The sequence below is a fragment of the Labrus bergylta genome, chromosome 6, assembly GCF_963930695.1.
Source record: "Labrus bergylta chromosome 6, fLabBer1.1, whole genome shotgun sequence".
NCBI classification, from domain to species: Eukaryota; Metazoa; Chordata; class Actinopteri; order Labriformes; family Labridae; genus Labrus; species Labrus bergylta.
The window spans coordinates 15,163,413-15,190,103 of record NC_089200.1 but is presented as its reverse complement, the minus strand read 5'-3'; the positions used below and the strand labels follow the sequence as shown (position 1 = coordinate 15,190,103).

At 39.9% G+C, this 26,691-nt stretch overlaps 4 protein-coding genes across 4 annotated transcripts in view; 3 read left to right on the top strand and 1 right to left on the bottom strand.

Moving 5' to 3' along the window:
- Positions 1–2,501: 2,501 nt before the first annotated feature.
- Positions 2,502–4,503, bottom strand: fam43a (family with sequence similarity 43 member A). Its single transcript, XM_020639267.3, has 2 exons — positions 4,428–4,503; positions 2,502–4,302 (listed from the first exon to the last, which is right to left on the bottom strand). The coding sequence occupies exon 2, from the start codon at positions 4,273–4,275 to the stop codon at positions 3,235–3,237; it is 1,041 nt and encodes a 346-aa protein (XP_020494923.2). The 5' UTR covers positions 4,276–4,302; positions 4,428–4,503; the 3' UTR covers positions 2,502–3,234.
- A 1,114-nt stretch (positions 4,504–5,617) lies between these two features.
- On the top strand, positions 5,618–11,987 carry lsg1 (large 60S subunit nuclear export GTPase 1). Its single transcript, XM_020639266.3, has 14 exons — positions 5,618–5,839; positions 6,912–7,038; positions 7,956–8,076; positions 8,181–8,267; positions 8,364–8,450; positions 8,550–8,610; positions 8,795–8,971; positions 9,198–9,548; positions 9,636–9,737; positions 9,853–9,996; positions 10,201–10,324; positions 10,555–10,634; positions 11,033–11,203; positions 11,346–11,987. Exons 1-14 carry the CDS (start codon positions 5,741–5,743, stop codon positions 11,523–11,525), a joined length of 1,911 nt encoding a protein of 636 aa, XP_020494922.3. The 5' UTR covers positions 5,618–5,740; the 3' UTR covers positions 11,526–11,987.
- Positions 11,988–12,477: 490 nt separating this feature from the next.
- Positions 12,478–18,345, top strand: tmem44 (transmembrane protein 44). Its single transcript, XM_020639234.3, has 10 exons — positions 12,478–12,746; positions 12,820–12,946; positions 13,023–13,113; positions 13,319–13,476; positions 13,779–13,865; positions 13,968–14,138; positions 14,516–14,677; positions 14,945–15,013; positions 15,133–15,270; positions 18,114–18,345. Exons 1-10 carry the CDS (start codon positions 12,562–12,564, stop codon positions 18,285–18,287), a joined length of 1,362 nt encoding a protein of 453 aa, XP_020494890.2. The 5' UTR covers positions 12,478–12,561; the 3' UTR covers positions 18,288–18,345.
- Positions 18,346–21,079: 2,734 nt separating this feature from the next.
- Positions 21,080–26,691, top strand: part of atp13a3 (ATPase 13A3) — a 39,459-nt gene continuing 33,847 nt past the window's right edge. Inside the window, exon 1 of the mRNA XM_020639264.3 lies at positions 21,080–21,243. The gene's annotated coding sequence lies outside the window, so the exon portion shown is untranslated. The remainder of the gene's footprint in view (positions 21,244–26,691) is intronic.

The window sequence follows — 26,691 nt, the reverse complement described above, 5'->3', positions numbered from 1 at the left end:
GCTTGTCAGGACATGCTGCTCTGCTATTATTCTTAGTAATTTGTTTTTAATGTTTCCACATTCAAGAGGTCACCAGCGTTCTGTGCTCTGATTCATCCCCTCTGACATTAGTGCTAAGTGCCTTAGTCCTACTGCTGTAATCAGATCCAGTCACCCAAAACAACCACTCTGGTGCTTTCCCAACCCATCTCATGAATTATAGACAAATAGATGTTCTAGCATGGCTCAAAGTGAAGCAGTGTGTCGGTGTCTATGTGTCTGGTGATGAACTGGCACAGTGACAGCCCGGGGTAGCTTTTCACCTGCAGATAATTAGAAAACCCTTCTGTGTCTGTCTAAAGGCAGGCAGAGATGACCAGGTTAAATTATTGATTGTTTAAGGAAGACCAAGTGATTCATTTCAATTAGAAATACATTCCCAGTGTGAACTTTACTTACAGTGGTAGAAAGTACTTTTACTCATACATTTTAATGAAGTCAAGTTTCTACTGCTGCTTCACTACATTTAAAAGAAAATGCTACAATTAGTTGTTTTCTCCAGATTAAGATTTCATATATGAAACACAATATATTCTACAGAGATGACACATGTATTTGGCTTGAACTTCTTGACGGTTTGTGAAATAGTTCAAATGGCCTTATTCAATGTGCAGCCTTCTTTCCTGTGGCTCACACATACTCGAGAGTAGGTCAAGAAAATACCTGAGTGTTTGTTCAAGGAAAAGAAAGTGACTGGTAAACTATAAAAGTGTCTTTTATTATTTTCTTCTATCAGCCGGTTACTCCGCTCTCTCAACCTTTTTTAGCTTTAAATGTGTTCTGGTCTCAGCTAATCTTCTTCTTACCGTAGCTACTGTTTGAGTGGGCTGTCCATGAACATGTGGCATGACATCCAGGTTAGACTGGAAGATTGCGAGACCATGGCTGCTTTTGTACAGGTGTGGCACAAGAGAGGCTGCTTGAGAATGTAGGTCAAGAAAAAAAATCCAACAGTAAATGCTAACAGCTATTAAAGAAGGGGCAACACATGCATGACCTGTTGCTATGTGTTAACATTTACTTGGCTGTTCACTAATTACATTAGGCTGGGTACATGCTGATGATGTCATGCTATCTTAGTTGCGTTATAGTGTGACTTCTGTGAGGCTGCAGCTGCTGCTGAAGCAGAACGGGCATCATACCACATGTGGAACAGAAACTGACTCTGTGTGGGCTTCTGTGCTATGTTGCGTTCAGCTCATGTGCAGGATATAAATTTGAAAAGCCACAAATAGAGCAACAGCAGTGTAGATTTAGAGCATGTGTGTGCGTGTGCGCCCTGAAAGCACATCCATTTATAATGAGTGGCTGGGAAGCTTTTTATAGGACTCGCCAACCCCTGGCTGAACTACATTAACTCTCTGTCTCTGGCTCTTCTTCTAAAACCATAGTGGGAGTGTTTTTGTTTTTAGCTAATACCTCAGCATGGCCAATGGGATTTTGTCAGGTGGAGAACAACAGTCTGCACTGATAAAAATCCCAAAATCCACCTCCTCAGTGCAGCAGAACCTGTGTGTTCTCATTCTTAGTGTCTTTTTTTTTTTGCCCCGTCAGCGTGCAACAAGTTAATACTGAGGTGTTAATGAGAGTGCGTGTGCTTCTGGCAGTCAGACTCTTAACACTATCATTACGTATATATATTCATGTGTTTCCACATGATATCTGTCTTCCGCTACATTAAATACATTTGGCAAAGTGTGCTTTTTTCACATCCCTTTGCTGACCCACATGTGTCACATGTGCTGACATGAAAGGTGATTCTGGTTTTTTTTGCCACTCAGGGTGTCAGATATTATGTCCATTTTACTTTGGTTGAAGAGAGGAGGTGATTTTGTTTTTAAATTGGTGTCATTTAAATGTGTCAAAGAGGAAGTGGCACATGACACTACATGTTGCTCTGTTTGTTAGGGCAAATATGAAAGGAATGTTGCTTGTGTATGATTCTCTTCACAGTGTAAACACATATGTTTTTTTCTACTTTTCAATTCCCTTTTCTACCCTTCAGAGATTCTCAGAAGTGTCTCAGCAACTGAGCACCGAAAAAAACAGCCAGTATGGTGTTAAAAAGGCCTTGGGTGCTTCTTCTGCCCTGTCATTAAAGGACCCATGTGATGTTCTAACTGCTTGTGCGTGTGGTGACGTCCTCCTGTGTGGCCTGGCTTCCCTTAGGCCAGTACCAATGAAAGGGCCTTCAGTACCTTAATGCAATAACCTCCACAGCCTATTCCCCCGGATGTAAGAAGGATACAAATCCAGCCAAGACTATTAAATGGAACACAAATTCACAACAACATAAGATGACGCTAAAGGAACCACCTGTAGCATGTCTTTCCTTTTTCCACTTTAGATGTGACCTTCATTTTGCAGTGGAAGTCTGTCGTTTATAGAATCCTAAGGAAATTCCCACTCATATTAAAGAGCAACAAGGACAACACGTTTACAAATCTGGACATAAACTTCAACAATTTTAAATCATTTTCTTTTTTATTGATAATTCTATGAGGTTCACATAACAAACCACATTTTTTTCTTTAAAAAATAACATATTTATACTTAAAACATCTTACTTTACATCTTTATACATAAAGTTGTGTTTCCTTTTGCACAGCAAAGATATGACATTTATGTTTCAGACAACATAACAAACGTCATGTACACAGAGTCAACATAACACTTGAATGACTTCTACAACAGTGCAAAGTAAAAATAAAATGACCAGGTTGTAAGAAAAGCATCCTTACAGGAAAATTAAGGATGCATGTTTAGATCCACTGAATCATTTAGGGGAAAACGTGCGATAAAACTCAATATTATTTTGGAATTTGTAGGAGCACTTAAGCAATTTTTCAAGAGAAAAAACATTAGGTAAACAAGCTCGAGGCTTCAACAAATCCTCTTAAGTAAAATAGATGGAATTAGTGCCGTGCGTCCTAAGGCGCACTGGGATTTTTGTCGGTTCAACCTCTAAACTGTATGCAGTGGCCTCTTCGTTTGTTTCTGTTTACACATTCTTCGAATATCATTCAGTAGACTTATTTTGCCTCAAAGTTTTCTGGGTCCTCTAAATTAGTCGAGGAGGCACAGATTATGGTTAACTCTCTCCAACATAAAGTTGACGCAGGAAATTATATTTTTGGAGACACATTCCCCCAGCAGAACAATACGTCAAAGGCGCAAAGAAATGCCTGAAATAATTCAGGCAACTTCCAGCACCTTTACCTCCTGGAGCCCGTTGGTGAGCGGAGGGAGCTCTGGGTTGCTCTCTATGGAGGATTCACTCCCTGTGCTCTCTCCAGAGAGAAGTCTGGTGACTCTGAGGTCAGCTTTCAGTGTCTGCACATCGTTTCCAATGCACATTTCTCCTAAGTCATTGATGATTTGACACAACTCCTGTTTCCCGTTTGTGACACAATCATCGACAGTGTCAAGAATGTCCTCACACTCAAAGTGCATCGCTTTCTCCTCCTCCTGCTCCCCTACCAAGTCCTCTGTGATTGAGCCCAGCTTGGGCGCGCTCCGGCTGCGCTCCACCGGGGGTTTGTAGTAACATTGTCCGTTCAGCAGCTTCCTAAGGGGGACCAACGGGATGGGCTGTTCCCCTATGAGCTGCTGCTGCTGGTGCCGTGCATCGTCCCTCCGTTTAAGTCTTTTGAACTCAGCCAGCGCCGTGGCTGAGGTCTGGTACAGCAGCAGCGCCATGGCCTTTGCCTTCTCTGGCTTCGACACCAGCACTGCGTGGCAGCGCAGCATCACCGCCTTGTGCTTCATCTCGTGCCTGTAAATCCAGGCGAAAATCTTGGGCAGCCTCGGGTCCGCGACACAATATGTTATCCGGTGCAGCAAGTACAAGTGTCCTGGCCTCCTGGCCTTATCGTCAACATGCACCATCCGGATGCCCTGTGAGCTGATGGTCAGCCTCATCTTGGTGCCGTTCTTACCCATCTCGCTTTTGCCCCAGATCTTGCTCACCGCCACGTCCGTGCAGCCGTCCCCTTTGGACTGGATTGTGGTGGCATTCCCTAGGTAGAGCACAGTGTATGTCGGGTCCTCGCTTGTGATCTTCACCTTTTTCCTCTTTGACTTGAACATGCTGCCCACCCTGTTGAGTGCGCTCTCAGGGCAGGACTTGGCGAAGGAGGTGAGCGCGGAGTAGTTGAGGCTCACCGCATAGCCCTTCTGCTTGGACTGCTTGTCTTCCTCAATTAGGTCGAACTTATTCTTCTTCCAAGGCAGCATTTTATTTCCAGTCAACAGCAACAAAGTCTAATGAGAGAGAAAGAAAATAAAACCTTATATTAGGCTACCACTAAAATCCTAGAAGTGTCAAACGTCCTTTCAAGTCATGTATGAGCTACTCTATGAGAACGGAACGCAAAAAAACACCGTACTTCATCTGTCCATCTTTTAAAGTGCTCTGGCCCATTGTGGTGACCGCCGTCCGGTTTCTCGATGGGACAGTGTACAGTCTGCTGTACAGACACGAGTTTCACGGTTTATATGCAGGGAGAAACCATTTGAGTGTGACTGTAGGGGGGAGGAGGGGACTGAACCAAGTGATAAAAGTCTGTGCCCAATGGAGTCTCTCTGTTTTTGCACGTCGTTCATTCATGGGTATAGTCGTTGCTTACATTTCGCTGTGTTCTCCAAAGCTGGTCGAACGAGAAAATAAGACTTAGTAGATCAATCAATGTTTTTTTTTCAACAAAGAAATAAATAACAAAATAACAACTTAGGTCGTAATAAATAATTCCAAATATATGTATAGAAATTGCTGTGAATTTGATCTCTACAAAAATAAGCATACTTAATTTACAATTTTCAATAAGACAAAAAAAAAGTTTGTGTCTCATATTTTTTTGTTAAATATACGTTTTTTTTTTGTTGTTTTTTTTTTTGACCCCATAACCTGCAGCCTATTTAAAATAAACAGTTTGGACTTGGATATGTGGAATCTGAGATGAAACCAACATAGTTGCCTCCCAAATTGTGCCAAAAGTGGTCTTATTTATTAAACTTATGTAGGCTCAAGACATGTTTACCATGATATAACGCCTCAAAAGATTTGGGCTTACAATGTCTTGTCAGTTCATTTTGCTGGTTCATTTGGTAAAGAAAGGTGGCTGAGCTTCCTTTATTGGCTGATGTATGCTGCCCTCTTGCGGTTCACATCAGTCCATGTTGTTGTATTTGTGTTAAAATGCGTGATAAATTAATCATTTATTTGTATACTTAATTTTAACTTGTGATTTTCAATAAACCTAAAAATGACATTTATGTGGACTGTTCATAAAATGTAGGCTATCATAAAAAGGTCTGGCATGTGGAACTAATTAGTATTGCCCTATTTTCTTCAGGGCACCTTTGAGCGTTGGACAGAAGCTGGACTGAACCATCACTTCAACTTAAATAATTATGTTAAATCAGCTTTGACTTCGACATTTTTAACGATTGCTCAATCAGAAAAGTTACACGACTGATTCAAGAACTTACACTGATTATGCTTTTTTCCAAAACGTCCCAGTGTGTCAGGTTGACTCCTCCATCTGAGACATGCGATTGGTTTGTCCCACTTCCGGTACTTACGTCAACAACGTATCGCCCAGGCGTGCTGCACATGTAGGACAGTGGTCTGTGGTAGATATTTTTCTTGTTGCAGTGTGTCTCGACGTTGTTTTAGTCGGATTACAACATCTGCATTAGTATGGGGAAGAAGAAAACAGGCGGAGGAGCCGGACTGGGCAGATCTCTGATAAAGGAGAGACTCCATGCAGGCCGAGGGAAGAAGAGAGGCGACTCGTGGGTGAGATATGGAAACAACATGTTTAAACTAATCATACAAGTTTGACTGTTCATGATTTATTATCAAGCTCACTGTTGACCCTGTTTGTAGGCCTTACTGTCAATTAACTACTCGACAAAGTAGAGCCAAAGTGCTGACAACGCTGTGGTGTAAAGAGCGGAACACAGAGGGAGCTTGGGCAGCCTGCATTGCTCTAGCTTCATGGGCGGTTCTTAGACAGGGGCCAACAGGGGCCAGTGCCCCTGTAACACTGAGCTAGGTCCCCCCCCTGTGGCCACCCCTCCAAAAGGAAGAGCCCCCACCCCCTCTAATAACACATGCACAGTATTTGACTCAACAACAGGACTCACAATCTAGTATTAAATTCTGTTACTGAAACAAGTATAAATCATGGTATTTAATGATGTGCGCTGTTATTTGGCATAAATATATATCTTTTAAAGCGATCATCTTTGTCTATTTTTTCACCTGGGTTTAACGTTCCCCCTCTGACAAAACAACTGGCCCCAGTTTGGCCCCCCTCAGTTAAAGTGGTCTAGAACCGCCACTGTCCAGCTTGTTAAAAGTGTTCGAGCCGCCGGAAGGGCGTCTGTCTCTCTTTCCCTCCCAAGACGATATATTTTCTGTGTTCTGTTATATCTGTCATTTTGATTTGTGGTTTAATTCTTCATTGCACTGCTATATGTATTCAACGGTATTTTTTGTATGTCTTTTGTAACTGGATCAATCTGTTTTCAGCTTTCCATGATTCACCCTGTTTTGGCATTACTCTTGACAATACTTATATCATCAATTGGCTATTAAAATATTTACTTTCTATGCCAGCCACAACGAGCATTTGTTGTGTGTTTATAATTATGTAATTTAAAGCATTGTGGACGACTTGCTTGGTTTCTTTTTCAGAGGAAAAATAAGCTTGATTGTCGTTTTAGTTGTATTCCTCCAGGAGGCACCAGAGGGGTTTTTTTGTAAACAGAGATTATTATCATCTTGTTGAAAAAAAAGTCCATCCAAATGACCATTCTGAGAATTCTAATGTAATTCTCATGTTACCACTGTTTCATATGCACAGATCCACACCAGTGAGCTGAACGATGGCTACGACTGGGGACGGCTGAACCTGCAGTCAGTGACAGAACAGACGTCAATGGACGACTTTCTTGCCACTGCTGAATTGGCAGGAACAGAGTTTGTTGCAGGTAATTCAAATCTTACACCCCTTATGTGTAGTTCTTTGGCTGTATGTTAAATTCAGCTATGTCTTGGCCACTTTGTTACTTAGCAAGTCTGAGAAGGTACACTGATAGCTTCAATTGTCCTTCTGTCACCATTTTTTGTGTGTAACAGTCATCTCTTGAACTGAAACCAGATTGTTTGTTGTGTATTTTGGTATGGTTAATGACGCTGACATCTGTAACTTAGTAGATATAAAATGATTTTCTGTCAGGTTCAAAGTGTGCATCACTTTAAGTGCTTAACACATTATATAAATATTTTTCATGTGTTCTGAATGAAGTTGAGATATGGACAGCATGTCTGAGGACACTAACTAAACGAGATCAACACTTGAAGTTCACTTGTTGCCGAAAAGTTAATATCGTACTCAACTTGGAAAAAAAAGTGTTGTAACTTAGCTCAGCCGTTATTACATCTTTGTGCATTCATATTGATTCTGTAATGTCAACATATTGGAGTCCCAGTCTGAATTCATATTGTGTTACAGCATTGTGGAACCAGGAGGTGTAGAGACACAGCGGGAGCTCCACATGCACACACACACACACACACACACACACACACACACACACACACACACACAACACACACGGCGCAGTTCTCCCCCGCCGTCTCGTCCCTGTTACGCCTCTGTTTCTACCTCCGAAGACAGTACAGGGAGGGGATCACTTCATCCCCCCCCATTACGCCTCTGTGACATTCACAATAAAGGCAAGATGTCAGAGGCGTGTAAATAGAAGAGGGTGTCTGAAAATGGCTAAATCAAACACAATATGTACACCTTTTGAGTTATACATACAGTAGATAGATACTTCTGGTTGATACCCATGTCTTTTGATTCCTCTTCTGTCTCTCATTGCATCTTGTTTTGTTTTCTTAGAGAAACTCAACATCAAGTTTGTGCCAGCTGAAGCTAGAGCTGGCTTATTAACAAAAGAAGAGAGAACCAGGCTGAAAAAGCTGCATGAAGAAAACAAGCACTTCCTCAGAATTCCTCGCCGGTAAAGAGAAAAGATCTAGTTCATTTTATGAAGGAACAATTCTTAAGTGTTTTGAATGAATTGTTCTGAATTTGTGATCTCTCTCTCTCTCTCCTAAATTTTAGCCCCCACTGGGATGAAAGCACCAGCCCAGAAGCGCTTCAGCAAGCAGAGAAAGACAGCTTCTTGGAGTGGAGACGAGTGCTTGCCGAGTGAGTAATTGTTTGGAAAGTTGTTTACAAATTCAAGAATAGCATTTGTCCAGAGGTCAGTTTTATCTAATCTAATTGTGAGTATTATCTCTAAAGCCTGGAAGAAGAACAGAAGTTAATTCTCACCCCCTTCGAGAGGAACCTGGAGTTCTGGAGACAGCTCTGGAGAGTCATCGAGAGGAGGTGAAAACAAACGCTGCAAAATGTGCATCTCATAATAAAGAATGTTTTCACATAATTTGGAGAACTGAAGCAAAAACTGTTGTTGTGTTTCTTTTGTAGTGACGTCGTCGTTCAAATTGTCGATGCAAGAAATCCATTGTTGTTTCGATGTCCTGACCTGGTAAGTAAATAAGGCGGAGTTGCTTTAGTTGGAAAAGAAACATGCCTGTTTTTTCTCATCATTTACTATCTCTGCAAACTTAATGTTCTTTTTTTCTTATGGTGTAATCATCTTTCTCCTTGAGTCCAACAAAAATATTCCATAAAAACATTATTATGTATGCATTTGTATTTTGTGTTGCCAGGAGTTGTATGTAAAGGAAGTGTCAGAGCATAAGGTGAACATGCTGTTGGTGAACAAGGCCGACCTCCTGACCAGAGAGCAAAGGCGAGCGTGGGCCAGACACTTCCAGAAAGAGGGGTTAAGGGCTGTTTTCTGGTCTGCGTTGGCTGAGGGCGACAGACTGGATGCAGAGGAAAAGGTGAGCATGACGAGGTTTTAGCAGCTGTACCCAGAACAATGCACACATTCATGTATTTCTCGGTTGAAGATAATTGTGAGGATCCAGATTCTCTCACCATGAGGAGGTGGATTTTATGAGCTTGTCATTTCAGATTTTTTTTGGGGGGAAGAAATGCTTGTGAATTGTCTTCATCTTCAGTCTTGCTGCCTTCCGAACGTAGTAACACAACATCTCTGCTCTACAGGGCATGGAAGTGGAGGGTGAGGGTGAGGAGTGTGAAAACAGTGACCCAGAAGATGAAGGACTGCCGGACAATGAAGACATCACGACTGAAAAAGGGGCAGATGTAGAGGCTGAGGAGAATGAGGACAGTAGTACAGAAGAAGAGCAGCGGGAAAGGATAACTGTAGATGAGAAGGAATGGCACACCTGCTCAGAAGATGAGGGTGAAGAAGAGGCGGAGGCTGCTGGGTCATCCAGTGAATCCTCCTTCCATAACTCCAGCCGCCTGCTGCATATGGACGAGCTGCTGGACATGTTTAAGGCTGTGCACAACGGGCCGAGGTGTAAAGACGGACAACTGACTGTGGGACTGGTGGGTAAAAAGTGGACACAGCACGAGCACTGTTAATTAAAGATTATTTAGAAGTAACTTTTATTTTTTGCTTATAAATTAAAACAGGTGGGGTATCCTAATGTGGGAAAGAGCTCCAGCATCAACACTATTCTAAGACATAAGAAGGTGTCTGTTTCAGCCACTCCTGGTCACACTAAGCACTTTCAGGTACAAAATGACTCTTTAAACATCTTACTATGATCACAAAACAACAAAAAGCCTAAGATGTGATTTAATGGTGGGTTTTTTTTTTTTTTGTATTCTTTTTTGACATATCTCACAGACTCTGTATGTGGATCAAAGCCTGTGTCTGTGTGACTGCCCGGGTCTGGTCATGCCCTCCTTTGTTTCAACCAAAGCTGAGATGATCTGCTCTGGGATCCTGCCCATTGATCAGATGAGAGATCACGTACCTGCAGTCTCCCTTATATCCTTTACATGTGTTTTTTTTTTTCTTTTCGTACAACATATGCAGCTGTAACTTTTATGCGTCTGCGAAAGTTGGGGCCTGATGAATTACATTTTTGAGTGATGCTGTCTGAACGTACCAATCACAAGGAACTTCAGCAACACACGTGGGGAGTTTCTATTCCATCTGGATCATACTGTAGGTCCTTAACAGATTGCTCACATATGTCAGTTGATCCCTCGGCATGTGTTGGAAGGCACCTACGGCATCAACATCATCCGACCACGAGAGGATGAAGACCCCGACAGAAACCCCACCTCTGAGGAGATGCTGATGGCTTATGGATGTAAGTCTGTCAGCCTTAAGAGTGATCCAACCACCTCATTTTTTAAAATAATAATGAGTAAAGCACTTATTTAAATTTGACTTTTTTATCGTATTGACTGACTCACCTTTCATTCTTCTTGAATGTATTTTTTATCTTCTCATTTAAATGTATGTGTGTATGGTTTTTTTTTAAAGCACCGTGTGTACGATTTGTTTAAAGCTTATCACTGTGTTTTCTCCTCATGTCAGACATGAGAGGATTTATGACGTCACATGGCCAGCCCGATCAGTCCAGATCTGCCCGTTACATTCTGAAGGATTATGTCAGTGTAAGTGCCATACCAGATTCAGAATTTAAAATTCACAACCACTCGTACATTACTTGTTGTTTTGACTAATGTATAGTTGGAGGAGGTTATTGTTGTAAAGAGGACAAAGCAATCTCCTGAGTGACAAAATGTTAAGGCAGACTCCTGGTGGGCAAAATGCAACCTCTGCATTGCCTGCTATAAATTTAAGAAGACAATGGTGACCTCTATATAGTTGTACTTCATACTTGAGTAGATTTTGAAATTGTTACATAGTATCATATCCTTTACTTATGAGTAGAGAATTTGCATTCCTATAATTTGTTGTTTTTGTTGCCACACCATAGATTCTAAAAATTGTATTGAAATGTTCTGCCTGAATAGAAAATCCTTTTCCTCACAATGTTGACTCCTTACAGGGAAAGCTGCTGTACTGCCATCCTCCTCCTAAAATTAATGCTGAAGACTTCCAGCCACAGCACAACAATTTCCTAAACAGAGACGTGGACAACTGTGACCTGTCTGCAACAACAAATAAACACAAAATCAAGAGGATTGAAAATGTGGTTGACAAGAACTTCTTCCATCAGGTACTTCAATCGAGCGCCTTTCACTTTTTTGTTTAAAAATGCAGTTAAAATTGTTAAGAAAGTTAGTTTAGGTCTATCTGCTGCAGAAAGGCTGTGTATTGTATCATGAAATGCTTAACAACTGATGGATCTCTGTCCTCAGGCGAATGTGCGTGCACTGTCCAAGGGGGTCCAGTCTGTCATGGGCTACAAACCCGGTAGTGGACCTGTCGGCCCAGAAAAAGCTGGATCAGAGACTGTGGCGGGGAAACCCTGGAAAAAGCACGGCAACAGGAACAAGAAGGAGAAAGTACGTCGTCTTAACAGCCATCTGGACGCCTGATGAAAACCTTTCATCAAAGAACTTGAATGAAAGATGATTTCAACAGGAATTAAAAACTTTGAATGCAGTTCATGTGTGATTCCAAAGGAATTATTGCTGAGCAGTAGCGGTAGATAGATTCATGCCTCATTTGTATGGAAAGGTCAGGCTGTATTACGTTTTAGAGATGAGGCGTATAAACCGTCGTGCCCTGGTTCGAAATGATTTTGGCGAAATGCATTCCATCAACTGGATCACCTGTTGTACACCTGACATCACCACCGTGTTCAGAAAGAGACTCAACATCCAGAGGGTGTGACCTTTTTAAAAAAAATGACATTTTCAATCTGTATTTTCTGGATGTTTCAAAACCACACTTTATATAGTCTACATTTAGCAGATACATAGCCGTGTGTGGGTTATTGCTTGAATGGTTCTGATTAATGTAAAGATCTATTATGAAATAAATTGAAAGTTTTCGTATTAGTGTGTCACTTTTTTTCTCTGTTTTTCAGCAAAGCACACACTGGTAAAATCATCTTTGAATAATAATATTTATAGAGTGATTTCTCATTTACTGATTTCCTGTCCTTTCTTTTTCTTTTTTTTTTAGAAGATTTGACGTCCAGTTAAGCAAATTGTAGACTTCTGTTTTATTCTAAAAGGTGCACATAAGTCCTTGATTTCCCACTGCTCAAATTGACAGCCTTTCTAGTCAACACCAGGACCAACCACATGAGCCCAGCCTTAGACTGGAGGTTTTAGTTCCTGCTGACCTTCAATGTTCATCTCCAAATTAATCTTGAGATTGAAGTGCTAGTAATCATTTTACATTTGATATAAAATAACACTGAAAGAGAAGTTGCCTTAGTGTCAATTAAGTCTAGATCAATTAGACTTGTATTAAGCAGTTTCAATAATGTGAATCTCAGGTGAGCTCCTCCCTCACATATATACACGCCTTCCCCTTGATGCTCTTGCGACTTTGTATGTCGCCGCGTGGCTGCACAGGTGCCATGTGTATTTATTGTTTCTCTCAGTAAGACGAAATGTACGCATGTCAACAATAAATATGAGGGGACATAAAGGTAGCACAGAAAATACCAATACTTCTCTCTCCAGCCTGTTGGACTTCTGCGCGGATACAATCTCTACCTGCTTGTCAAGCGACGCCGACAAACTTTGCGCATCCATCGGCTTAAACTGTCTGTCTGCGCTGCTTGTCCTGCTGTCATGCATCCTGTAAGTAGTTACGCATAACAGAATTTGGTCCAGATTCATTTTTCTAGCCCTAAAACATTCGTGCCTGTTTCAGGCTCGTGTATCAGAGGTGCAGAACTCGGAGACAAAATACGGGAGAAACGTTAACATCCTTGTACAGCTTCCTCGGTAACCTGTGCAACACCGTGGGAGCCATTCTGTCCAGTCAACTGTATATCCTGGTAAATCTTTCTTTAATAATGGTATTTCTTGTCTTTTGAAGTCAGTGAGAACATATTTTTGCTCCTTCCTCTGCAGATCTTAATGGGCACGTTTGCTTCTGCTGTGGATTTTGTCCATGTTACTTCTTCCTGCCTCCCTGTGCTCCTGTGCTGGAATTCACAGTCAGGTAAGTTTAAAGAAATACAATAACACAAAACATATCAATCTCAGGCAATCCAACATCTTTACAATGTTCAACTAAGTGGAAAATGTAGGTGTGTTTATATTGGCACCTAACTGGTCCGACAAAACAGAAAGGTGCTCCACGTGTCCACAGATAAGTACAACCTGCAGAAATCTCTTTGTATGTATGCGTGTATTTTTTTCCTCAGAAAAGAGGCAAAGGATGATAAGGAGCCGGAGGCGGCAGTACCTCCTCTCAGTGTGCGTTCTTCTGATGGTTGGAGGAGGAATTCTCAAGTCCAGGGTCACCCTGCGCCCATTAGAGACCAGTCTACCCGGGAGGAAACTGCTGCATGTCACCCTCCAAGTGAGCACACACACCTCCACTGTTGCTGGTTGCATTCCTTCTAGTTATATTAAAAGTGTTTGCCAGCGTTTTGAATTTGAGTAAAAGAATATTGAACTCTACTTTAATTATATGTTCGCTGATGTCTGCCTTCAGACTTTTTATTTGTAGTGTTCTGTAATAAAAAAAATACTCAATAGATATGCATATTGTTTCTGAAGCATGAATTCATCTCTATGTTCTTCAACATAATATACAAAGAGTTGAAATATTTATCTTGTATTACATTTGACTCTAAAAACTTTCAACTGTTCTTCATACAGGACAACACTGAAGTCCTGGGTTACATACTTGGCCTCCTCTCTTTCGTAGTTTCCTGTACCTCGAGGTTCCCTTCACTCAGCAGAGCAGTAAGTGACAAACAATACAGCAGTGTTTTGGTGTCAGACTTCCTCTCCTCTATTCCAAAAGTTAATTTATTTTCAACTCTCTCTCCCCCCCCTGCTTTTTAGTACAGAGGACAGATGTTGACCTGGCCCTATGTTTATTCAGGACTGATGTGCTCACTGGCTGGCGCTCTCTATGCTGCTGCGATTCTCGTCTACGACACCAACTATACGTTTGTTTTGAGAGTCCTGCCGTGGCTACTGTCAGCTCTGTGCTGTGTCTGCCTAGACCTTCTTGTATCCTCATATAGAACAGTGTGAACATCAGTTAATCACTCTGTCAGACTGAGCAGATTGACTCCCTAAAACCAGAATAACACTCCTCATTCACACACCAGTACATCAAAACAGGAATGATTTTTTTTCTATGAAATCATTTCTCAGGAGTTTGTTTTTAGAATAACAGAAGCAGCATCAACAGCTGTGATAGGAAAAAAAGAACAACAACAGTCTCACTAATGTTATGAATATGAAATAGAAGAGAAGATCATCCCACTATGATCCTGGAATTCAGATTTTGAAAACCAGATTTTATTCATGTATTGCATTTCCTCTATGTGAACTGCAAAATCAATCCATGTGCTATTTGTATGCCTTAAATCAAATATTGTCAGATCCTAGTCATGTGCTGGTGCAGAAAAGGAACGAGGCAGCAGCTACACAGCTTTTCTCTGGATACAGAGAGCCTTTTAGGTTGCTCAGGACTCACCAGTGAGGATAATGCTGTCATGAATAGACATAGAAAACAACAAGTTAATTCATCAGCACAAACAGAAGTAAGGATTTATTCTTCATGTATTTTATAACTAAGCGTTTTTGAGAAAACATGCAATTTGCAAAGCATTTTTTAAATTTTTCACATTGGCTGCATAAGATTGAAGTTACAGTGACACTTCACCCATTCATTTCTCTGCATATGCATCAAGCTTGGATGTGCATTAAGATAAAAAAAAAAAAAAAACCTTCTTAGGAGCACCTCTGATTATGATTTCTCCCAAATGTCTTGGTTTGATTATTATATTATTCAAGTCTTTTCTTCAAAGACAGAAAAAAACCAGAAGATTACTGAGATGGGCCGATATATTGATATGAGTGTTCAACCTGCAAGCCAAGTAAGTAAAGGGATGAATCTGGTGTGGCAGAAGAAATGCACTTTGAGACAAACCTTTCCACTTCATAGATGTAATCAGTGGTTTTTACTGTAGTTGACTACTTATTTTATTTGCTGCAGACATGGCTGAAGGAGGTGATGTTGTCTAAGGAGGAGATGGCGGACCGACCTCTCCACAGGACGGTGCGAGTGGTGAGAGTCAACGGTTTCTCCTCAGACACATCATACGACTCCTCATTGGAAAGCTCCGATCTGGAGGTGAGTTGGACTACCTAACATTTAAATAATGTCTTATCTCTTTAAGTGAAAATACATATATTTCTAAATTATCTACCAAATTAACTTCCGCGCTCTGACCAATTATTTTACAATTTATTTTCAAAATATTTAAATTGTTCTAAGGTTACAATGTAAATGTGCCGATGCTTTTGTCCAAAGCGATGTACATCTCAAGATGTTTTAACAAATCTAACTTCTGTAATCTTATAAGTTATTTAAAACTTTATTTTAAATGTTGCCATCAAACTAACTTGAGTAATCGTATCAATTAGAGAAGTGATCAATTTAAACATTCAATGCAAAATAGTTACCTATTCTTTAGTGAGCAAATACACTGAACATATTCACGAATAGCTTTGCCTTCCTGTAATTTATACGGAAAAAGGGGGGTTGTGGTGTTAAAAAAAGGAAGTTGCAAGTGCACTTCTAATAGTCTGCCTCTAGGGGGAGACAACATGCTAACATAATGGAGTTGGTGTATGACTACCATGTTCCAGTTAGCCTGTCTTATGTCAACTTCTGTGAATTTGTGTGTTGACTTTAATCTGTTAAGTTTATTACCGTTTTATATAGGACTCTGTTGTTTTTATTCCTTCAATACGAACCACTGGAGTTCACAAAGAGGTGAAAGTTGAGGCTGATACTGTCTAAAGAATGTTTGACTAACTTCTGCTTTAGCTGTATGACTCAGTCTGTGTTAAAGTTTCATAAAATAAAGAGTCATTACATACTGTCTCACAGAGCTCTATGTGTTTGGGGACTTAATGATGAAAATACTCGCCTAGAGAGTGCTAAATTGAAGTTATTCAAAAAGAGTTTCAGTGTGATCACTTAAATGAATCAAGAACCCCTCTTCCAGACTTGAAACACTTTCTTTCTGTCAATATCTTGGCCTTGATATCAATTTAACTTTGAGCAGATAAAAGTCCAGACTTCTGAGGAATTCATAAGAAGAAGCAGCAGTAGGAACATGAACCATGTGACTCTGAGGGAAGTAAATCAAGACAGCTGTCAGAGGTTTAGTGAGACGACAGTGGTCAGCATATCCATGCAAGACCGATGAGTCAAACCCTTAAGAGAGATGAGTGTGTGTATAAGGTATTTTGTGGGTTAAAGTGCATGGAGAGATTCTTTTTCAGAGAATTAGGGTTTGTATCTTAACCCAGGACTTAAAGTGGAAACTATTCTTGTTGTAGAGGACATTTTGGATTGTATAATGTATTCTCTTTTGAAAAGGTTTACGTTAAAGGGAGAATGAAATTACAAGCCTCATCCTTTCAGGCCCTGAAGCTTACAGCCACAAGAGAAACTCCCTCACTGTGCTGCAAGTAAGCCAAGACAAATACAGAGGATGTAATTTAATGTGAAACAAAGCTAAACGATGTGTGCACAATTGCAGCTTGATACTGTTCAACAAACAGGAAAGGCAATTGAATGCCTTTGGCACAGTGAGTATAGAGAAGTAAAGGCTTTACAAAAAATGCTCAAAATGTTCTATGTTGTACGCATTAAAACATGCTACTTTATTTGACTTTGTGGGTAATCTAATTGGTTGGTAGGCCATTTAAAGAACTAAAAAAGGCCTAAAAATCCTGAATTATTGGGGCAGCTCAGATAAGTCTGCAAGTCTGTTAGAACTCTGTAAACTCTGGAAAATAAAAAGCTAATCTTTGCTGATCAGTGCTGAACAGATCTCCTTTTTTTGTCAACTGGGAATTTCCAGATGAGTCCAGATTAGAAGAGCTCCAGTTCTGACACTTTTTTCACTTGTTAGTTAGACTTCACAGAAGCTGTTTACTTAGTAAATCAGTAAGAAGATACATTTCCGTAAAGGTTGGTGCTGTCTAATGTTTTATTCTCAATACACAGAGCTTTATGAGTTCAAGACTGCTGAAAGCTGTCACTTGTTATTTAATAACAAAACATTTTGTATTCATTAAGCCGCAGGTTACCCAACTGTAGAAAAGGTTTGCAGGGCCAAACCAGTTTAGAAAGGTGACTTTAGTGTTGAAATATTTAATAAACAAACCATAACAATTTGTAGTTTGCTTCCCTGCACAAGCTGAGCAGTCAGAGCAGCCAGCAGCTTGAATTGTCCATTCTGCTGTCTGTGTGTTTTCTGCTGAGTGTTAGCTCTTTGTCGGGGTGAGACTGAGGTGGAGGTGGGGGGGTGGGGGGATTTGTTTGAGATTTTCCTTGTAGCTCAATTGTTCTGCTGTAAAGGGTCTTTGATTAAAGACCAGCACTGGGTTGGGTCTGTCTGCTTAGGAAGTATTGCAAAATGTTTGCCTTGTCTATAGGGGGCCTGTTTTACCCTCTACTATTTTGGGACATGTTTATGGTCTCTTGTGTGATGCCTCCTGGCCTGGACTTAAGTCTGTGTGCATAGAAGTCTAAATCTTTTGCATTCTTGACATTTAGCTGATTCACTCACACACCCTGGGTCATAAAAATATGATTTCAGGCTCTCTAACTATAGAGCTCTCCAACTATATATATATATATATATATATATATATATATATATATAACCAGCATTAAATCGTACACAATAAGAAATCTTAATTAAAAAAATATGCTTAAAGTGAACCGACTGCGACAGCTAACGAACATTTAGCCATTTGGGGGGGGGATACCTTTAGAGTACAAATACTCTCTATAGGCCCTTTTCTTTTATAACTTTTAAAAGCACAACAATAAAATAAACTTAAATTAATTGGCTTCAATGGTTCTTATAAAAGCATAGGAGAACATGACATATCATAAACCTTTAGCTGTAGTCCCCCCCCCCCATATTTTTATGACCTGTCCATATTTTTCAGTGGGATTTTGAAGAGGCAAACGCCCAGTGGAATGAACCAACAGCAAAACAACAGGAGAGGGCTGAGTTTCCACTCGTAGAATGGCCAAAACACCCCAAACCCTGTAAACTCTGCACCTGTGCAACGTCTGGGCCCCCACAGAGAACTCTGTGTGGTAAAGATGACCATAAGTAATGTAATACACAATTGTTGGATTAATTTGAGTAGAAATAAAAAGAAGTGCAAACAGTGACCTGTTATCTCTATTTTGTTTTATGGTTGTATAACTAATGTGTAATACTGTTTATATTTTCCATCACCTTAACCTGGTGGGTAAATTGAGGCTGAAAATTGCAGGTCTTGGCACAGCCGGAGGTTGCATTGTAGTTGCAGGTTTGTTGGTGTACAAAGCAAATTACAGCTGCTGCCAAAGGTCTGTCCTGAAAGCATTAATTAAGCCTGATGAAGCTGATCTGAAGGGGAATTTAAAAGAAAAGGCCTCCCCCAATAAAACAATATTGGTCCCCTGCTGCCTTGCAAGGTTATTGGGTCATATCCTGTATTTTGCTAGTCGACCTGGGTTATCAGGGCTGGACTGGGAAAAGGACCAGTGGAGCAGATAAGCCCCAGACTAGACGGCCTGGGCTCCCCCGTCCTTCCATCATCCCTGTGACCTCTGTCCATCTCTTTGCTCTGTAGCTTTAGGGGATGATGATGGAGCAACAGACCAGGGCATTTTTTACTGAAGGGACTTCCTAAAACCTGATAATGGAACAATACACAGATTAGAGCAAAGTTATAAAGCACAATTTACTCCTCCCTGTTACATTTCCTTAAGTGTTGTTTTGGAGAAAATGACAGGGAAATGACTCATAATGTTAAACAACAAAATTGCTTATACCAGCAATACAAATTAATTAAACCAGTTTTTCCCCTGTTTTCTGGAGCTGCTGTAATGCACAAATTTCCCCCACGGGGGATCAATAAAGTTTATCTTTATCTCTTTATCTTTATTCATAACATATGGAGATTATATAACCTTCTTGAAATCCTTGTTAATAGCAGATTTTTTTAAATGTTATATTTCAGCCATATTATCCTGTCCATACTGATAATGCAAATACTTCAGCTAGCTCTTCATAAATATGTCTATTTATTATAGTAACTGTTTTATCTTGAAATCCTCTAGGTAGTGACTAAAATGTAAACAATGAAAAGCCACAAAGTGCTTACTGATGCCTAGACCAGTCTCATATTGCTGGAATGTATCCTATGTGAATAGCTTACTAAAGAGGCTTAACATCTGAGATGCCTATTTAGATCATATAACACACACGTAATGGTTAGTTAACCTCGGATCATATTGCAAAATATTTCTTCTTAGTGGTTCTGGGTGCATCATCTTTATGGTTGATGTAAATCTGAGAACTTTAATGCTGCTAAAACAATTTTGGTACAAGTCAAAAGCAAGTTTCTGTTTTTAGTGTTTCACAAATAATTCAAAAAGCAAAGACAGAAATGAGGTGTTTGTATTCCATTAAAGCCGTCAGATGTCATGAATGCTGAGCAAGCACTAGTCTACCTCTGGGCCTCTTCGTTGTCACCTCTGAGACTGAACCAAAGACAACAAACTGTGTCCCTATAAAAAGGTGGAATTTTGTTTGCAGAGGTGATGAAGAGCATGGATTAGCACATCTGAAGCAGCAGTGGCGAACGGGCCTTTCTGTTTTTCTTGGCTCGTGCGTCAGTGGTCGCTCCTCTGCAGAGGGCAGGGAAGATGTGTGATGATTTGAGCCTGCTGGACATTTTTGCTAGAGTTGGCCAGAATTGGAGGAGGGAGAGGGTTTACTGTTCAGGAGATACACAACTCTGAAATAGTTGCAGTGAATGCGTGATGAGAAACTGAGCACTGATTAATAGTTACCTTGCTGTTACTCAATAACTCTGGAAAAATAATTGGTTAACATAGACTGTGTGAATTATTTGTATAAAGTGGACTGCACATTTTGACATGTGAGGTTCTTGTTAGTAAGTTAACACTCTGTTAAACAGCTTTGTAAATTATATTGCTCGGAAATAACTTTATGAAGTTAACAAAAAAGAACATTTTCAGATAATTATTTGTCTATCTGTCTGGAGTTATGAAGACCTACCTTAACTTCATAGAAGTGCAAACTAAATCAGTGCTTGCAGAGTCCTTACTAAAACCTTACCAGGCAATTTGATTATTGATCCTGACTGAAATCACCTCTGAGCACATAACAGTGTATTTTTGTGTGAGAGGTTAAGAATACTTCCTGGATTAATGGATATGTTAACTAGGTTATAGTTGTCAGACTTTATACAACATTTAGTAGTAGTAGTTTTTTAATATCTATTTTTTAGTGTCTATTTTTTTTTTGTAAATTCTTAATTTTTCTTAATTTTTTATTTAAATTGTAATGTGTTCACTTTTTGTCTGCAATCTTTCCTCTTTGCTGCTGTAACAATGTAAACGTCCCCATTGTGGGATAAATAAAGTATTATCTTATCATATCTAGTAGAAATATAAGCTAATGGGAGCACAATATAAAAACAGCCATACAATTTTGACACAACATAAATGTGAATTTCACATAATCAGCTTGTAGCCAAATGAAAGGGCCAGCCTTCAATGCATTTGTGCAATACTGGTGCAACATTTTAATCTCTGAAATCCGAATTTGCTGCTGATATAGGGTACCACTGTTAGACTAACAATGCCTCATCACTTTCTTATAACGTTGCCAACATCTGTAATTTTTTTTTCGGCCATTCCCTGCTGCTACACATGACACTGATTGAACATTTTACTTTAATTGCTTACATGAATTTATTGGTGATGGGGCGCACTATTCACCTTGCGTAGTCTCCCCCACCGTGACGTCACGCAGCGTCACTTCCTGCCGTCAGACAGCCAGTTCAGGCCAGTTCACTACCGCTGTAGTACTCAGTCTGTCCCACTGAGCTGTCAGCCCTCTCTCCCCCTCTCACTCAGCCCGTCTGTCGCGACAACATTTTTCCTATTAAACTTAGCCCGCTTTTCACTTCAACGACGTTTTCCTTCAGATAACAGCCGCTCTCACCTCACCATGACTCGAAGGTGATCTTCAGAGTGTCCAGGTGGTTCTGGGTGAGTGTGTTTTCTTCTCGCATACGTTTTCGTGGTTTTGCCTACATCGCTGTCATCATCATCATCATCATCAACCCATGTGTGAGCCGCTAGCGTCACAGGCTAAGCTAACGCTGGCTAGATAGCGGGTAGGTGTGAGGAGGAAACAATAAACATGCTCTAACGGTATCTGAAACCGATAGCAGGATGGCAAAGGGACGCCACATGTACGTTGTTATTAAGCTAGGCACTAATGAGATTTCTTAACAATAGAGCTTTGCTAACATTAGCCAGATAGCTAATGCGATATCTCCTCGTCTTCCCGATGAGGCACTCACTCACCTGGCTCTCCTGGGGGGGGCTTACAGACATGATTTAGGGTCCACAATTGTTAATGCGCATCCGTCGATATTGTTTTGAATGGCTAGTGAGGATAAACCTAACCTGTAACATGTACACTGTGTTAAAGTAGACCTAGGTGAGTTTTACTTGCGTGGCTCTTAATTTGCTCGTGGTCAGTTGTTTGTTGTGAAGGTAGTAGCTTGTAATAATTTGGAGTTGCTTGTCATTCAGTGAAGGTGAGTGGTTTCATGAGACATAAAATGGTTTAAGCTGGTGAAAAGCTAGGCGATGCTGTTCCTCCCCTGCCAGCTTTGATTGGCCTCGTTTTGTTTCTCAAACACCTGTCACTCTGGTCTGCAGGATGTCATCTACTCAATCCTGCTTAATCAGTTTGGGAAGCAGAAATTATTATTTTATTTATTATTATTTAAGACACCACTAACAGCTTGTAGAGCTTATGTGTGTGTGAGCGTATCTAATTCAAATACCTTTAAAGGAAATAACACAACTTCTTATGCCCTTGTTCTTGTTTGACACTGTGTTTTTTTTTGTTTTTTTGGGGAGATGTAGAGGAAAACTGTTCCTGAAGCACATTAACACTCGCACACCTGCGCTCACTCAAATGGAAACACACCTGTCTGAAAACCTCTGTAAGCAGCTTAGTTGGATCTTAAATATCGCAACAGTGTTTTCACTGGGCTGTATAAATGTAATAGATGCTTGTGGAAGTCAAAGAAAGAGTAAACAAGTCAGACGACAAACTGTTCGTCAGGGAGGCAAAACAGGTTGGGATAGGATTTGAGAATTTATGATGATTTCAAATGTTCTGGCGCATCAGAATTGTTTGCCTCCGAGGTTATCAGTTAATGAACATTGTTGTGAACATTGTTGTGAACAGTTGAGCATCGCACAAAAAATAATAATAATAATAATAATTCATGCTCGTGTGTTGGTCCGTAACTTGAAGTGCTGTGAAACTGTAAGCCCACTTTATTTATCTAAGAATATTGATCACGAATGGTTAAAAACTTTGTCCGCAGAATCTATTATGGAGTTGTTATCAATACCATCTTGTCAATTTTCTGTGAAGCCAAACTAATCTGTTAAAAGGAACCAAGTTTTGCAATTAACTGTTAAAAAAAAAAATAACTGTGACTGTTGACTGGCCAGCATTTTATGAGAGCCAAGAAAATCTTTACATAATTTCTGAACATAGTTCTGCATGTGTCAGTATTGAGTAGAACCACCCTTTGGCATGTACAGATCAATGTTTTGCACATCTGGACTCTAATACTTTGAGTCTCATGTCAAAATACATGTGGACATGTAGTTATCCTCCTACAAGTCCTGTCACTAATTGTCAATTTGAATAGGGTCCAGACTACAACTTTCCCACTTCACTTTATTTCAGATTCTCCCACAAGCCTTCTGGCAAAACAGTGGAGGAGTTGTCATGTGAGTTATTTTCAACTGTGGCTTTCTCTTTGACAATCTACCCTGAAGCTGTTACTGTAGAAGCACCAGGGAAACAGCTGTTGCATGCACACTGTCTCTGGTCTGATCTCTCACAGTGGCTCCTTCTTGTTGCTCCTGCAGAGGTGCTTCACTTAATGGCTTCATATGTCTACACCGCATTTTTGGTCTGAAAGCAATGACATTGCTCATTTTGTTATTTTGGGCCTGACTGTATTTTGATTTATGTTGAAATGCTTTTCCAGTAAAGTTTTAATCTGGGGTTACTTTGAAGTGGATTTTTTGGGTGCATTGCTGTCTTCACATTGTAGATTTTGCAGGATAATTGACTTACAGCAAGTCCAGCAACTTTGTGCGACTATAAAACATTTTATTGATTAAAGTGTATCATGACAAAGTAAATTACTGTACGTAGCTTCAGTAATTTCATACTTACATTTTTCTTAAGATAATATACATTTTCCAGGTTGATTTCCTCTAAAAGGCTTTGAGTAGCTTTGCTGACATTACCTGTGGATGCACACTGTCAGCCTTGATATTATTGAGACTCCCCGGCTCCTTTTTTATTTATGTGTGTCGTTGCATGGCTGGTATATCTTGACCAGAGCAACCTTCAGTACACAAAGGTTCAGAAAGGGGACTGGCCTCAATCATAGCCAATGAGATCATTTTCAAAATGTCCTGATCCAATTTAACTTTACGTGGAGTTGAGGAAAAACACAATTTTAACTCACTTTTCTAATGTATTAACAAGTCTGTTGACTGACTGGTACATGTGTTTTTATACCAGAGCAGTTTAGGAGATAATGAGTTTTTGTGGTTTTAAGGAGAATCTGACCTTTGAGTTGAGTGAAATGATATCCACACACATTCACTGTGTCTTTGTTGTTCCTACAGTCCATATTAGCTTTTCACTCTCGCAGAAATACCTTGTGCAAACAGGTTTTTCTGCAAACATTTAACTTTAATGTAACAAAAGACTGGGATACAGTGAAGCCACAGATGGAGTAAAATACCTCAGTGACATACACTGTGCCACTCTGGGTGAGTTATTGGTATATTTATTATTTATAGTGGGAAATAAGAGACTTGTTTCACAGGATTTAGCGAGATTGAGGATAAACTAAATCTGTGTGCAAGGCATTCAAAGAGATATACCAATGTGGGGCTTGTTAAGACTTGCTGACTCATCAGTTATAGTTAAATTCCATTTGTGAATTTCCCTGAGTGATTTCTTTCAAAACATTAACAGTTAAGAAACTAGTGCTAAAAGAACATTTTAGACAGAAACATTAACCTATAAGACTTTTGCACATTTTTTTTTCTGTTTACTTTGTGTTTATGTCCCTCTACGGTTATTAACACATATTGAAAGCTAAGCTCTGTGGCCTGACAGATTTAGTAATTGTTGCCAAATGTTCTCTGGCTCTGTTTTGTTTTTTAGTCATTGCAACTCCTCTTCTTATTGGGAGTGGCTCCTTCTTCAGTCAGAATTAAGCCTACTAATAAGAGATTAGCACTACTGCTTTGAGATACAGTATGCCTCAATGTGCTTCTCATCGTGACTTAGTTGAGTAAGGCCACGTGTTTTTAATTGTTACTTTAACCGATTTTTTTCTCAAACAACCTACAAAACACAGAACAAGAAATTTATCAAATACGATTTGTTTCAATTTCAACAATACTTTACCAAACCTTCTTTATATAAAATGTGCCTATTGTTAGCAAAATAAAATATTTGATTTGCATGGCATGCTCAATAGGCTATGTCATAATCAAACATTAGGTGCTTGTAAATAATGTCTTTCAAAGTGTTTTTTTAAGATTTATTTTGGGCGTTTTGTGCCTTTTATTGGAGAGATAGGACAGTGGATAGAGCCGGAAATCGGAGAGAGAGAGAGATTAGGGAATGACATGCGGGAAAGGAGCCACAGGTCGGATTCGAACCCAATTACGTATATCACTCCGTTATGATACAGTATCATTACTCTGATGATGATCTCACAGCTGCTGCATCAAGTTTGATGTGTTTGGCACAGTATCCACATATTTTTTCACGGCAGGTTTTGTAGACGGGGGGCTCCGTTGCCTTGAATGACTCCCAGATCATTCTTGGTGCATAGCGTGTTCTGTGCAGGTTGCAGCAAACTAATGTTCCACCCTTTTATGCGAGTGAAAGTGGAGATTTTAATCCCAAAATGAATTACTGCAGCCTCAGAAGACTCCTTTGCATTTTAGCAGACTTTTTGCCTAATCTTCACTGGTCTTTAGAGCGTGTTGGAAACACAGAAAGCTACCGACTGAAGGTACTTTTATACTGCATTAACTGAATGTCACAGGCCTTTGAGTCCCGGGTACTTTAAGTTGAAACACAACTTTACACACGTGTTATGATCTGGATTCATGCACTGAAGGCATTGAACTTGCCCTTTTGCATCTTTGAACTTCTTCCTCTCAGTGAGAGAGAGCTCAGGTCTTGTACAAACTCAAGATTTGGAAGCAATTTAGTTTCATTTAAAGAAGTAATGTGCCACTTTTCCACAAGCCTTTGAGCCAATGCCTCAATACTTTTCACAGGTTAGTTTAAACACAGCAGCCTGTGATGGAAGAACTGCCAGTGTTGATTCAGAGTAGAGATGAGAAATATCTTGACATTGCAAAAGTAATCTCAGCAGCCCGGCACTGTTTGCTGTGGGAGCCCCAAAGCGGTGTGATAGAGAAACAAAACTTTCATGTGCCGGTCTAGCGGTTTGCCTTCGACAATACCAGTGGCCCGCATCAGTGGAAGTGAGATGATACAGAGAAACAACTGTGACATTTTACAGAGCAAAGCAAACCTGAGAATAGAGTTGTGCAATGTTAAATAGATATATCGGACACTGCAGATGAACTGAGTTCATTGCTGATATAAATTTGCTAGCTTATTTAAATGAAATTTTTTGCCATTTTATTGTTTGTTTACTCATGTGAGCCTCAAGTTTTACAGATGTTTGTCAAACTACAGTTACAGAGTGGTAGAGCTGGGTATTTCTCATGACCTCCCAATATGATACATGTCCAGATACAGAGTCTACAACACGATACATATCGTTTATTGAAAACTAAATAATTTGTCACATCAGCTTATAATATCAATAAGCTTAATGAAGTAAAATGTGATGTCTTGCACACTGTTAATCCAAGGTCATGTGCTCTGACTTAAAACTCAGTAAAACTTTTGATCTGAAGGATTATTCTTTCTTTCCCAGCCCCTTCCCTTCATTTAGTTCCTCATAGGTTTTCGACATGTTTTAAAGTAACATTGAGATACAGTCTTGCCCTGTTTTTTGTCCTCCCTCCTCCCTGATGTCATTCATGGTAACACCCCTTTCCGTCTGAGACGATCATAGTAGCCTGTAATGTTCAACAGGTTTTCACACTTGAGTTCTGATCTATGATGTGCAGATAATATATCTTAAAACAACCTTCATCTATGATTTATTCTAACACCATTGCTGTGGATAAGAGGTGTGGATGTTTGCTGCATTGAAAGGTGAGTTAACAAGGAGCTTTATATTCCAAAAAGCCGAAACCAAGATTGTAGTTTTTGAAGGAGGAAACCTTTTACAGTTGATAACAAAAAACAGATTAGCATTTTTGTCTGATAATAATGAG

Coding starts and splice junctions, on each gene's coding strand:
- fam43a (XM_020639267.3), bottom strand. CDS start 4,275: ATGCTGCCTTGGAAGAAGAATAAGTTCGACCTAATTGAGGAAGACAAG.
- lsg1 (XM_020639266.3), top strand. CDS start 5,741: ATGGGGAAGAAGAAAACAGGCGGAGGAGCCGGACTGGGCAGATCTCTG. Junction 8,077..8,180: donor TTCCTCAGAATTCCTCGCCG/GTAAAGAGAAAA, acceptor CCTAAATTTTAG/CCCCCACTGGGATGAAAGCA. Junction 8,268..8,363: donor TGGAGACGAGTGCTTGCCGA/GTGAGTAATTGT, acceptor TTATCTCTAAAG/CCTGGAAGAAGAACAGAAGT.
- tmem44 (XM_020639234.3), top strand. CDS start 12,562: ATGTCAACAATAAATATGAGGGGACATAAAGGTAGCACAGAAAATACC. Junction 13,866..13,967: donor TCCCTTCACTCAGCAGAGCA/GTAAGTGACAAA, acceptor CCTGCTTTTTAG/TACAGAGGACAGATGTTGAC. Junction 15,014..15,132: donor GTGTTCAACCTGCAAGCCAA/GTAAGTAAAGGG, acceptor TATTTGCTGCAG/ACATGGCTGAAGGAGGTGAT.